Source organism: Primulina tabacum, unplaced genomic scaffold, assembly GCF_025594145.1.
Source record: "Primulina tabacum isolate GXHZ01 unplaced genomic scaffold, ASM2559414v2 Contig669, whole genome shotgun sequence".
In the NCBI taxonomy this organism is placed as follows: Eukaryota; Viridiplantae; Streptophyta; class Magnoliopsida; order Lamiales; family Gesneriaceae; genus Primulina; species Primulina tabacum.
In genome coordinates, this window is record NW_027459837.1 from 52246 (window position 1) to 65960 (window position 13715).

General features: G+C 36.5%; 1 protein-coding gene across 1 annotated transcript; it reads right to left on the minus strand.

The window, feature by feature from the left end:
* Positions 1-9257: 9257 nt before the first annotated feature.
* On the minus strand, positions 9258-11381 carry LOC142534666 (uncharacterized). The gene is given in 8 exon segments (XM_075641516.1): positions 9258-9427; positions 9592-9691; positions 9838-10020; positions 10124-10174; positions 10258-10423; positions 10921-11196; positions 11198-11345; positions 11348-11381. Coding segments are annotated over 8 exon segments (1128 nt in total).
* Between the last annotated feature and the right edge of the window lie 2334 nt (positions 11382-13715).

The following is a 13715-nucleotide window of genomic DNA, read 5'->3' on the forward strand; positions in this document are numbered from 1 at the left end:
TTTACTGCCATAATACGGTCTGAATCTGACGACTCCATGGAAACAATCAACCGTAGCTCGATAATTAGACAGAGTATCCATTCCCAGAATACAGTCGAAGTCAGACATATCTAGCTTGATGAGATTAGTTATCATAATATTATCATCGAATCTAATCACAAAATTCAGAATTATCTCATGAGACATCAAACATACACCAGCAGGTGTAGAGACTGACACAGTATCTATCAACGGAGTAGCAGCAATCTCATGCTCATCAACAAATACAACAGATACAAATAAATGAGATGCTCCTGTGTCTATCAGTATACGAGCAGGATGATCAAAAATAAGACAGATACCTGCGATAACTCCGCCCGGTGCGTCTTGAATTTGATCCTGGGTTAAAGCATGAACTCGAGCCTGCTGTGGCCCTGGGAAACGCTGCTGTGCAGAACCTCTAGGCTGAGGATAGCTAGACTGCTGAAAAGACTAAGTCGGAACAAAAGGCCTAGTTGCTTGTCCTCTAAAATAATGACCAAACTGAGGTTGCTGAAATTGTTGTCTCACTGCATTCGGACATACTCTAGCATAATGTCCAACTTGCCCACAAATATTACAAGATCCGTGAACTCCCGTACACTGAGTGCTGAAATGCTTACCACCACAATGATCACAAAATACTCCACCTGGGGACCCAACTGAACTTCCACGCTGACTGCCAGAACTAGAAGAACTACTACGAGTCTGTTTCTTGAACTGTTTCCCTTTGGCCTTAAAGTTTTGCTGCTTTGGTTGCTGATAAGACTGCGAAGGCTGGTACGGCAGTAAAGGACGGTATAATGGTGCACTCACTGGCATCGGCACATTACCTCCGAAACTCTGAGGAAAACCTGGTTGAACTGACTGTGGTTCTGCCAAAAGTAAACTCGCCTCCACATTCTTGGCTTTCTCAACAGCATCGGCATAATTAACAGGCGCTCCAGCTACCACTAAAGTACAAATGGTTCGATTCAATCCTTGCATAAAATGGGATAGCTTGTTCCGATCACTGCTAGCAACATGAGGAACATAGGCAAGAAGCGCTGAAAATTGAGAAGCGTACTCCACTACAGTCATGTTACCCTGAGTCAATCTATTGAATTCAGCTTCCTTGGCTGAATAATATGAAGGCGGTGAATACTCTCGAGCAAACTGAGAGCAAAATACATCCCAAGTAACTCTTTCACCTGATTCTTTCAAAGCTTCCTCAGTAGTTTCCCACCATAACTGAGCTCGGTCTTTTAATTGACAAATAGCCAACTTAAGCTGCAATTCAGGGGTGTACTCCAACATATTGAACAAACGCTTCATACTTTTTAGCCATGCTATAGCTTTCTCACCATCTTCATTCCCAAAGAATCGAGGAGGACGCATGTTCTGAAATCGGGATATCACTAGTTCCATTTCACTCATTCCTCTAGTCAATTGATCCACTTCATGCTCCACGTTAACATTTCATGCTTCACCACGAGGATGACGACCTCGTCTTCCCCAATCAGTCTCGTTAAGTCCTCTCACATTAGGAGCTTCAGATTCCTGAACAAATTCCTTTCCTTTTCTACCCTTACGTCCCGGTGCCATCTACAAGACACAAGGATTTAATCCACAGGCAGAAAAATAATCGGCTGAGTATAAGAGCATAAACATAAACTAATACGCTCTAGTCATGCAGATACAATTAATTCAAAACATATAAACAAGTAAGAGCAAATAATCAAACACATGCACAATCATTTTATTTGTGCCTAAACTCGAGTGTCCTAGACTCTAATTCGAGCGTATCCCAGTTACGCTCTGATACCAAACTGTCAGGGCCCGTGCACTTAGTTAATATTTAATTACCACACAAGAGATATGCTTCTCCTCTGAGGACGAACAATCCCTAGCCGATTTTCTCAATAGCCTATGAGAAGAAAAAACTAAACAGAAATCGGTGCTTGAAGAGGGTGAAGCTCAATCAGAATCATTTGAAAAGATTCCGTCGAAATCTGAGTCTGGGTCTGAAACAGAAAGGACCGATAATAGCTCTGGTCAGGCTGCTGAGTCTGAAGAAGATGGTGTAACAGCTGATGTTGGCATCGGTGTTGCCAACACCTCCAACAACCTCTTGATGAGGACTATGATCTCGATTCTGCCTTCTCAAATGCTTTCTACTCTGAGGTTGCTATGATTCAATGGCATCTTTATGCCCATCGAGAATTTTTGGAAGAAAGGAACGTGTATGCTGAGTTATATGAAAGATACAATTTAATCTTGTTCCTCAAAAATCGACAACTACTCGACACTGTGAGCTCAGCTCTGCCTTATCCAAAAAGATCAGTGCGAGAGTTCTACTGCAATCTCACTGATGCAGTCGGTGATGACACTTCAGTGTGCTTTGGCCGAGTATTTCTGCGTGATGTCATCTACCAATTCTCTCCGGCTATTATCAATGACAACTACGGTACTCCAAGCATCACTGAGGACAACCCCCCTGTTGACATTGCTGAAGTCACTACTCTACTGCCTAGGGGTGTCATCACAAAGTACCATGTCCGCACACATCGCTTGACAGCTATTAGTTTAACATCTTTCTATTCGGTTTTCCACAAGACGGCCATCTGAAATTGGACACCCTCCTCAAATACCACAGTGGTCACCAGGCCGCAGGCCTTTGTTTTATTTGATATTGGTATAGGTCGGGTATTTGATTTTGGCAAACTGGTGTTTCAGACGGTCCTTCAATTTGCTGAAGGAGGGCTCAAGTCTACCTGACTCCCATTTCCTTCTCTTATTTATGGCCTTCTGGAGACTCAGGGCTTTGCCAAGGAGGAAGATGAACAACTGATAAAACTAGGGAAATCACTGAAGATTGCCCCTGCATTTTTCAAAGGATATCGAAAAGTGGATCTTCCATGGTCTGCTACAGGTAATGCGCCGGAGGCTGGAAACTCTGTTCCCTCATCTACTGTTGGTGTTGCCCAAAATTTTGGCAACACCGCCCCCTCTTCCTCATCCACGTCTAAAGGTTTTATCATGTTGACCACTTCCGAGGTCCAAGCACGAATTGATTTTGGACTCAAGCAAATTCAACAGGCACAGGACACTATTACCTTTGCCCTTCAGCAGATTACCAAGGCCATGGCCACCATCGCCTATCATGAAAATCGAATCGCCGACTATCGATTGCTTCTTGAAGTTGGTGTGCATTCTGGCCACAAAGGGGGAGATGAGCCCAAAAGTGCTGCTGATGCTGCTGATGCTAATGATGAAGATGAAGCTGCTGATACTGCCACTGAGGCAGAATGATGATGTTATCGATTCGTTTTTCTTAATTTTATTTTCTTCTTTCCTAGTTTCCTTTGTTTTCTTTGTTCTCTAATGCATATGATTACTGATTCAAAGAAGTATCCCTTGTATTCCTTGTCTTTAACTGACTTACTATCCGGTGTTTTAAGTCAATGTTGCCAAAATTTTCTACAACACTACTGAACTAACATGTCAAATTCAGGGGGAGTTGGACTTTAAAAACTCAGGGGGAGTTACGAACTATTCAATCATCACTTTTGGAAGTTTTGTCCACAAAAGCAAAAAAAGGGAGATTGAAAGAAAACTTGGATTCCAAAATTAATTAATATTTTATTTTGCATTTCTAGGCTAATTTAATGATTTGTTTCCCTAGATACACTTAATCGTATTTTTGGAATTATTCAATATAATTTGGGAAACTATCCATGAGATATAATATATCAATCTTGTGTAGAGTTTGATTCTAATAAAACTCTTGTTTCAATGTTTATATGTATGGAGTATCTATGAAAATCTAGGTTAAGAACTGATATAAATATGATGATCGAATATTAAAAGGGGTACGCAAGAATAACTACGTTGCTGCTGAATTTCGGACTTGAAGATTTTCGCGTGAAGAGTTTAAGTTATTGACTCACACAATCACGTGTTGTGGTTCTGATGTTGCCAACACTCGAAGAACAACACTGACGCAGAGTGTTGATCGTCGAGTGGTTTCGTTTGTTTTAAGCATTGCGTATTTGAGTTTATGAATCTCGGTTTTAGTTGTAATTTATTTTGATGATATTTAATTCCTTGGTGTGTCAAGAAATTTAGTTTTGGTATTTTAACTAGCATTGTTTGGTGTAAACTATTTAAATATTTTCTAGTGAACTTTTTTCCATGAGGCATCGCATAAGTATGAATACTTGTGCATAATTTATGTCTGATCTCTGTTTATTCAATAAAATTATTTTTGTGTGTTCATAATTAATTTTCGCTGCAGTGTTGTGTACTGGTGTTGACAACACCTAAGCACAACACCAAATTTTGATACATTAGTTATTAAATATTTCATGTACGTTTATGAGTGACAGCCCTTTCAGATCCAAAAGTTGGTCGGCACATTTAAAAGGAAGTGAACTAAATTGTAAAAGGTGAAAATCAGCTTTGAAGGTTGTTTGGAGCAGTAGTCAAAGTTTTGACTTTTGCTGGTATAAAAGACTTTAAACATAGTATGGATGACATTGAGAGCCGTGCCACACATGAAAACCATGAAAACGACATAGGAGCGAAGATTGAAAATTGAAGAACATATATTCTGGGGAAGGAAACATGATTCGACTTCCATCCTTTCTTTTTCTTGTTTCTTGGTTTCCACTTTTTTCTAAACTTATGATGAAAACATGTTTAGTTTTCAATCGTATTTCGTCACAACTAATTTACTTTTCTAGAGACTGACGTAGCTTGAGCGAGACTTTTTTTAAATTATTGAATTATATGAATTAGTTCTTCTTTGTTTATTTGTGTTTGCTTATTCTTAATGCTTTCTAATTATTGGAGATTATTTTATTGAAAATATATTAGATATCTATAACTCGAAAAAGGAGTTTGAAATTAAGATCATAAGAAATTACATCATTGAGTATTTATATTGTTGACGTATAATCCCTTTGAAATCATGATAAGAACATTGTTTGTAGCTGTTGTTTGGTATCGAATAGGAATATAAAAATAAATTAATAAACAATACAATTATATTTATCACTTTGTAAAAGGAATAGAAAAATTTGATGTTCTTGGTTAATAAACAATTTTATTTTAATAGTATAATTATCAATAAAAATTTAATATATTGTAGACAAAGTGAAATTGTATCTCTATATTCATTCTCTCGCTGAATTTTGTCATATGTGTTCTTGAGTTATGTTCTATTAATCATTTTAATTATTGAGATCAATATTGAATTTTTTAAATAAATTTCGACGCTTAGTATAATTTTAAATATACACTCCATGTGGGAACGATATCGAGGTAAGCAAAGGTTGTAATAAGTTTTGGCACTGTTATCGGGGAGTGGTTTTATTTGATTTATATTAATATAGTTACCAATTAGTCATAACTTTAATTTAGATTTATTTTATTTATATTTTCGAAATATTTATTGTGACTTGTGGTCTTCCCTCTGTTTTGCAGTTTATGCGAAAAACCCAAAACCTCAATTCTTTGCTTTTTGATACCGAGATTGAAAAGAATCTTAAATCTTAGAAAATCACGAAGAGCTAAGGAGAAAGCAATGACTGAAATAAAGAGAATAATGTGAAACTACCCCTTGATGTAGTACCTATTAGAGATCACCTTAGATCAGTAATCAACACAAACTGTTCTGGCATAGCTCGTGGAACTATCAATGCCGATAATTTCGAGCTAAAGCTAGAACTAATCAACATGGTCAGCAGAACCAGTTTGGAGGAACAACGACAGCAGTTCCACATTTTCACGTGAGGACATTCTTGAAAATCACAGAAACTCTAAAAATTAATAATGTTTCTCATGATATTATTAGAATGTGCTTGTTTCTGTTTTCCCTCAAGGATCAGGCACGGGATGGCTCCAATCCCTACCCCTGTGAAGCATAACCAAGTGACATGATTTGGCAACAAAATTTCTAGCAAAGTACTTTCCACCTACCAAGTCCGTCTAACTGAAGATCAAAATCAACACCTTTTTGCAGAGTGAGTTTGAACAACTATATGAGGGCTAGGAACAACACTAAAAGAACTTCTGAGAAGATCATTGTGAGGATCAAATTGTGCTAGACTATTTCTTTTCAGAACTACTTGTAACTGACAGAAAGTGTATTTTTATTAAGTTGAATTATATCTAAGAGTTTTTAGTAGACCAAAGGTAAGCCCTTCTTAAGTGGATTTTTTCAAATTTCTCATAACAACCAAAGTTCTTCTAGTAATATCATTTTGGAATTGAAATAAAGAGAGACATAGAAGGATGACACCACCTTCGAACTTCCATTATAAAAAATTGTGTTATTTACTTTTTATCAGTTAATTATCCTTGTTGATTCTTTGCCCCACTATATTGTTGTTCAAAACAAATCAGCGAGCCTCATTCCTTGTATTTACACTTATTGATGCTTGTTGAGCTAATTTGATCGGGATAACATGCAAGAGTTGCGAGTCTAACTGAATTTTTGAAGATTTTGTGTAGATTATTTATTCATCCCCTCTAATCAATCTCTTTATACTAACAACTAAAATTGAAAAAAAAAAGTACAGTACGAAAAAACTGTTAAGGACCTTGGATTGCCGGCCGATAATATGATTCTTGAAACAATAACCGCATGATCTATGGGGTGTAGACATGCTTTAACTAAATGTAAGATATGTCTCAGTATAAACCTAGTATGTGTGGATCTCAGAATGCTAAGAAGCAGACTCCATACAAGAAGATGCAGTACTTTCCCATCACCCCTCGTCTACAAAGTTTATACGCTTCATCTGCTACAAATTCACACATGCGATGGCAATACGACCACCATCATGATGGTGAAACAATGACAAACCCATTTGATGATGTCATTTTGATGTTATACACCTATCTTTGCATCGGAGATTCTAAATGTGCAATTAAGACTATCAGTCGATGGCTTGCACCATTTCGTCAGACTGTTAGTATTCATCATGTTTCGTGATATTAACGACATATTTGAAACTATTTTATAAATTAATTTAACAATGGAATGGATTTAACTGTTGTATTTACCTACAATTTAATTTAAAAATCATCGCAAAATTCAAACCGTCGCCAAAACCGGCTGACATTTGGTTAATGTACGCCAGTTTGGCAACGGTTTTTTTTTTTTTTTTTTTGAGAAATCGTTGGCAAATTTAGCGTAGAGTATCATTAAGTTTTCGCTAACTGCAACGACCCTCTCATCGACATCGTTGCTAGAAATAGCGACAGTTTTATTAATACTATCACTAAGTTTGTGATAGCTATAGAAAAATCGTCGCTAAGTGGCAACGACGGTTGGATTTTATGACAGATTCATAAATCGTTGATAGAACTGTCGCTAATATATGGAGACAAATTTGATTGTTACTAAAGGCTCTATTTTTTTGTGGCGATATATGGTGTGTGTTTTTTTTTTTTTTTTTGTGATACATATATCGAATTTAGTTTTTTGAAAAATTTCATTTAATAAAATAAAATTTTCAAATTTAATCATGCCATATATTGGGTGTGCCATTGTTATTAATGCATCTTTTGTTGAATTTAATTTTATTTTTGTAACTATGTTCTGAAGATCAACTTTAATCATTTTATTAAAATCATGTAATAAGTGAATGACCATTATCATTGTTAAATTTTATAATTATGTGGTTATTTACTCTTTCGTGATATGCACATGTATTTAACAATATTATAAAAATTTAATAATGATATCAATATTTAAATATATGATATTGACGAAATTATAATTGTCGAAACATAATTACATTATAATAATTTATTCAGCAAAAACATCATGACTAAAAAAACCACAATCTAAAACAATACAAAACTGATATTGATATATTTCTTTAAATAACTTATAAGATCACGTAGAATTTCAAATTTAATTTAATAATTATATGATAAGAAGTTATGCCCATAACTAAAACATTGGAATCGCTCTTATCCTTAAAATCGTATCGCTAATGTCAAAGTTGTTTCACGACATGGCTAAATTACAAGATAGCTGAAAACACTTCTCACCATTCAGAATTCACTTGAGCCCTATTCTTTTTATGTTCAAAAAGAATTCATTTAAACATTTGATTTTCTATGCTCAAGGGATTGAAGGGGAAGAACAAAACATGCTAATGCTGATTCAATAATATAGCAAACCATAAAAGTAACATATTGGAATGTGAATCAAATATAGCAATATAATGTTGAACTAGAAACCAGCCCACCCAGCAGGTGGGGATTCAACTTATTTTCCACGCTCTTCGACTCACCAAATCGTTGAGACTTGCTCAATCCACCCATGGGTACATTTATCTTTGAGGAATCCGACGGATCCACCTTAAAATTCTCGGATCCAAATCCCAAAGCATTGGTACTAGAAGATGGCTCGATGGGCTTCTTACTCTGCTGACCATTTCTTGTTCTGACAGATTTAGGGGTGTTGTTCGGAGGGCACGTCGGTGGCCTGGAATCATCAGCGAAAGCCTGCCACTGTTGAGGATCTGGGCTAATGGAATGTCGGTCAAATAAACCCTGTTTCAATTGCCAAACCGTTCCTCAATCTTCTCATTCTGTATTTCAGTGACAGATTAAAGAATTTAGTTTACAAGAAGTTGAAAAATTATAGGCACATGCATTGGACGGATTAACATACAGGTGGAGTAGTGGATGATTGGTTCCTGGGCTGATCTTTACTCGGTGATGGAGTTCTCGCAGTGCTAGAGCTTGCTTAAGATCCTGTATTTCTTGGCGCTGGGACCGACAAATTGCAGAGAGCTTTTCGTATTTGGAGTTATTTCTGCCTTTTCTGTATTGGCATGTGCAAGCTGCTCTCTCCACCTTTTTTAGCTCTTCCTCCAAGAACTATTCCTTCTCCGATCTCTGACCATTAGTGCCAGGACTTTTCTTGTTACTGCCAAATTCTGCTACAAAGCGTTTTGAATGCATCATTTTGAAAGGTGGGTGCTTCCTCTGGTTTCGGGGGTCTCAAGCTTTCTGTACTTTGGTCTGAGTCATCCCGAAATGGTGAATTTCAAAAACTTGGTCTATCGACTGATCTACCTGGTGTGCTTTTTGGACTGTAGAAGATTGAAAATTTTTGCTCGCTTAGATGGAGTTGAATAGGAACCTGTAGCTTTCAGGACAGATCTTGTCATGGTCCAGATAATGTATGATTGGTTCCGTCTTCATATACTTAGGACGGCTCTCATCCTCATTGATCACTGAATCTTTGCATGTTCGGAGGTCCAGAAAGCACCAAAAGGGCCTGCACTTTCGCCTGTTCTGAGAATATTTGGAACTAATGATGCGTTTTGAGCTCCAGCTGAGGGAGGCGGAGGTGGACTTCTACGAGGCATTGGATTGGACTTGTTTGCAGGCTTTGGCATGCCTGCAACCAGCCATTAATTAGAAGAGCTCAATAAAAGCAGGTAGTGCAAAATGGAGAAAAATTAATAGCTTGACCATTTGACCACAAATTTTCTTCACACTCGAATAGAGAAATGTTAGAAATCGAATCATGGCACTCTTAAACTAAGATCTGACAACAGTCACCTGCAAGAACATCAGTAGTCTGTTGCGGCATTTCTGGAGGTCTGTCAGGTAGTGATTTCTGTGACCCTTCCGGTAAAAGGCTATTAACACGGAACCAGACCTGCAGCCAAAGGAATCAACAAAAGTAATTGATAAGCACACACGCACGCATGCATGCAAGCTTAGCCCTCATGATAGCTCTGGGCACAAAGAACTACAACTAACCTAAGTTCATGGAGATGAATCAGAATCAAGCAAAATGCTTGCCTGCGTGATATCCGGTCTGTCATTTGGGGAAGATTGAAGCATGTCTCTTATAAGATCTGTCAGTGATGAGTTGTACTTTGGTAAATCTGGGATGCGATAGTTCCCATTCAAAATTTGGAGCTTTGATTCACCGTCGAATGCTAACTTGAAGTAACATATGCGAAAAAGGAGACATCCAACTGCCTGTAGTTAAAAGGCTCAGCCTTAGGTAACTAACAAGCTTAGAGAAAGCTGATCCAAAGTTCTGCTGGATTCATAAACAGTATTTAAGAACCAGTCAACTTACCCATATATCTACTTTTTCATTTATAAGTTCTCTGCGAAAAAGATCCCACATCTAAAAAATAGTGAGAGAAGAGACATCAGTTGATTGCCAAAAAAAATGTAAAAGTGAGAGATCATAGACAGTTGTCCATCTACCTCAGGAGCTCTATATGCTGGTGTTGTGTATTTTCTAATATTATCTTCCTCGATACCCATTTCCTCAGGTTTCTCGAAACGTTTATGATTTGTGGAAGTACTACCAAAATCACACAACTTCCACAATCCATCAGACCCCAGCAAAAGATTCTCAGCCTTCAAGTCTCTACACAATGCAACTCAACAATGATGAACAGATAGAAACTACAAAATAAGTGGAGCAAAATCTAGTGATCAATGCCCCTCAGCAAAGAAGAATCATGCGCTATTCTATATATCATTTAAACAAATACATAAAGAGCACAAAAATTCATGACTGTAAAACTTTAGCTATTCTTATTCAGCAGGCCAAAAGGAAAGAAGTAATGCAGAGAATTTCAGTATTCTTGCCCACACAAGTGCAAGTAGAAGTAAAAAACAAGATGTGAATAAAATTCCCTACCTCACAAAAAACAGATGAAAATTTTTCCTGATGAGCAGTAATTTTAACAGTCCTTAAGGACGTGATATTCTCAACAGAAAGATGTATTAACAAAAATCATCCAAAGCATAATATTGGGGCTTTTAAAAGAGAAGGTCCACGCAACAACTAGTTGAAAGCACAAATATTATATCAAATCCCGAAATTATGCAGTTATAGATAAGAAAGATCAAGTACAATACCGGTGTGCAATAGGTGGACTGTGGCAGTGCATTGCAAAAACAGCATTGCACACATCCCGAAAAATTGTTAGAACCTGCTTTTCCTCAAAGAACCCAGCCCCCCTGCTCTCAAGCACATTAACCAGAGATTTCTCACAACATTCCATGAGAAGGAGGATCTCCTTGGTACGTCCCATATCAAAAACAGCATGAGCACAATAAGTGACAACATTGGGATGCCCTTTGAGAGATTTCATGACTGATATCTCTTTCATTGCTAGCTCTAGTGACTCTTCCATTGCATATAATGTGCTTCAAGGCAAATGGCTTGGAACCATGTATTGCATCTCTAGATGAGTAGACACATGAGAATCCACCTTCAGCAATGATATTACGAACCTGAACTTTTAAATTGCCAATGTCAATGATGCGACCTTCCAGCCCATTTTGTTCTTATGCGTAAAGGATTTGAATCTCCACATGACTGGTGGTGACTCCTTTAAAGCAAAGGTCAATGCGTGAAAATAGGATAAAATTTTCTAGAAGTCAGCTACATGTGATATGAGACAACGATAAACAAATCCAATTCAAGATGAGCTAAATTTAATCATACAATTCTGAATGAACCCTATATATTAAAATGAAGTTTTTTTTAATAGGGTCACAAAAAGGAAGTCATTGTTAAAAAAGCAGTTTTTTAAAAGGAATGAAAAGGTCCGGAGAGGTCTATCGATAAAACTACAGCTACAAATGCTGCATACACGAAAAATCGAAATGGGTGATCAACCCTTCCTTAAGAATCAATACCATCCATCAAACTCATCAAATAGCTAGACCGAGAACAATAACTTGAGAATGAGACATAACTATGCAGATCCCTTTAATTTAACAAAAGAATGAACCAGCAGGAGTCCAGAAATTCTAGGAAGAAACATAAGAGGCAAATATGCTAAAAGAATGTTCTTTCAATTTTTGTATGGAAAACATACGATTTATAAAACTATATCTATACAATCTCTACAAATATGCAAATATCCAGGTTTCCGAAACGATTGGCTCTCAACAACACCATTGATGATCAGCTATCAACTTCACCATTTACATGCATATTACAAAATTACCACAGCATATCAAAGCAATGATTGTGAAGGTTCCTTTCATGAAATTTTCAAAAATATTTATCATTCGGGTTGGATGGATCCCAAAATTATCACTATAACCACTTTACGAACTACTGTTCCCAGAAATCCCAGATTAAGGGAACAAAACAGGTGAGCAAATACCATCCATAAAATGAACAAAACCAAATTCATGATCACTCTTTTGATTTCAGTTTGATCTCCAAAAGAAAGACTACTGCTGCAACCAGAATTTTTCAGGATTAACACGATTAAAGAAAGTAAGAAACTTCCAAACCAAACCTACAATATAAATACACACATATTCTTTACCTATAATTGCATTCGGCAGAACATATGAATAGATCACGATTTCATAAATACATAGCTCAACATAAATTTCAAACAAAGAGAACTTTAGCTTAAGGTTCCTCTCTTCCATCGGATCCGAACACCTTTCGACTACTTCCAAAAGGAAATAATAAACACCATTCACCCCAATAGTTTCCACTGTTAGATGACGCTGATTGTGGTGGCTATGGAAAGGACGGGAAGTGGCGGCAACTGGGAGAGGATTAAAATACTTAATCGTAAAAATTAGATACAAAATAATCTGAAAACAGTAAAATTTCAGGTCTTGAGCTATGATAGACCTGATCGACCAAAAACTTTAAATCAAACTGCTTTCATCAAAACTTAACAACTAAGATTTCTGTTTACCTCGTAAAAATGGAACTCGATCCGAAACTCAGGCACGATTCAATGAAGGAGATCTGGAAAATGGTGGGTTTTGGATTTCGATAACAAAGCCGCAGAGAGAGTGGATTGCGGGAAAATGTGCGAGAGGTCATTAATTAGCTAATTGCGTATCTTTGAATCGTATCTTGACATAATGATGGCCGCCTGTACAAACCGAATCAAACCATGTGACTTATTTTAATGATATTTTATTTTAAATTATGTGATGAATTAAATAATTTATATATATTACTTTGTTGGATCCCGAATTTCACACGTCCAAACGCAGCGGAGGTTTTAAATTTTTATTTTATTTTGACAATCAAAATATGTTTATGTTTGAGCACTCGTATGATTCATTGAATCAACATTCAGAGGGCATAAGAATTTATACCTTCGGTGAAAATTTCACAAGGCTCCAATTATTTCGGGGTTAGCGGAGATAGCTTTTGATAAATTTCCTATGAACTTTCTTCGAGTCTCCTTCTATCAAGTCCACGACCAGAAGATTTGTTCCTCTTTCAAATAGCACTAGAATATTTGAAAAAAAATTTTACGTTGAGATCAAAAATTTGAGAGATGATTCAAATCCTTTTTTCTTGAAAAGTGGTCAAAATATTTGGAGGATTTTTTGGATGGATTTTCGTGAATCACCACTAGGGAATTGTGGAGGCTAGCTCTTTTCAAAATTATTAGTGTTCATTAGTTAACCCCAAACCTAATACACATATATAAGCTTAGGGTCCATTAATTAAATCAAACATTTAATGAGCTTAATAAATTAATTACTCTAGTCCAAGTAATTTAATTAATTAATTAATATTTTATAGTCCAATTAAGAAACTTAATAATTTGTATGTTGGTCGTGTACTCCTACAAGCCAATAATACATACACCCATTACATTTAATTTAAATCCATTATAAATTAAACATTTGAATTTAATATTTAAATTATAAAT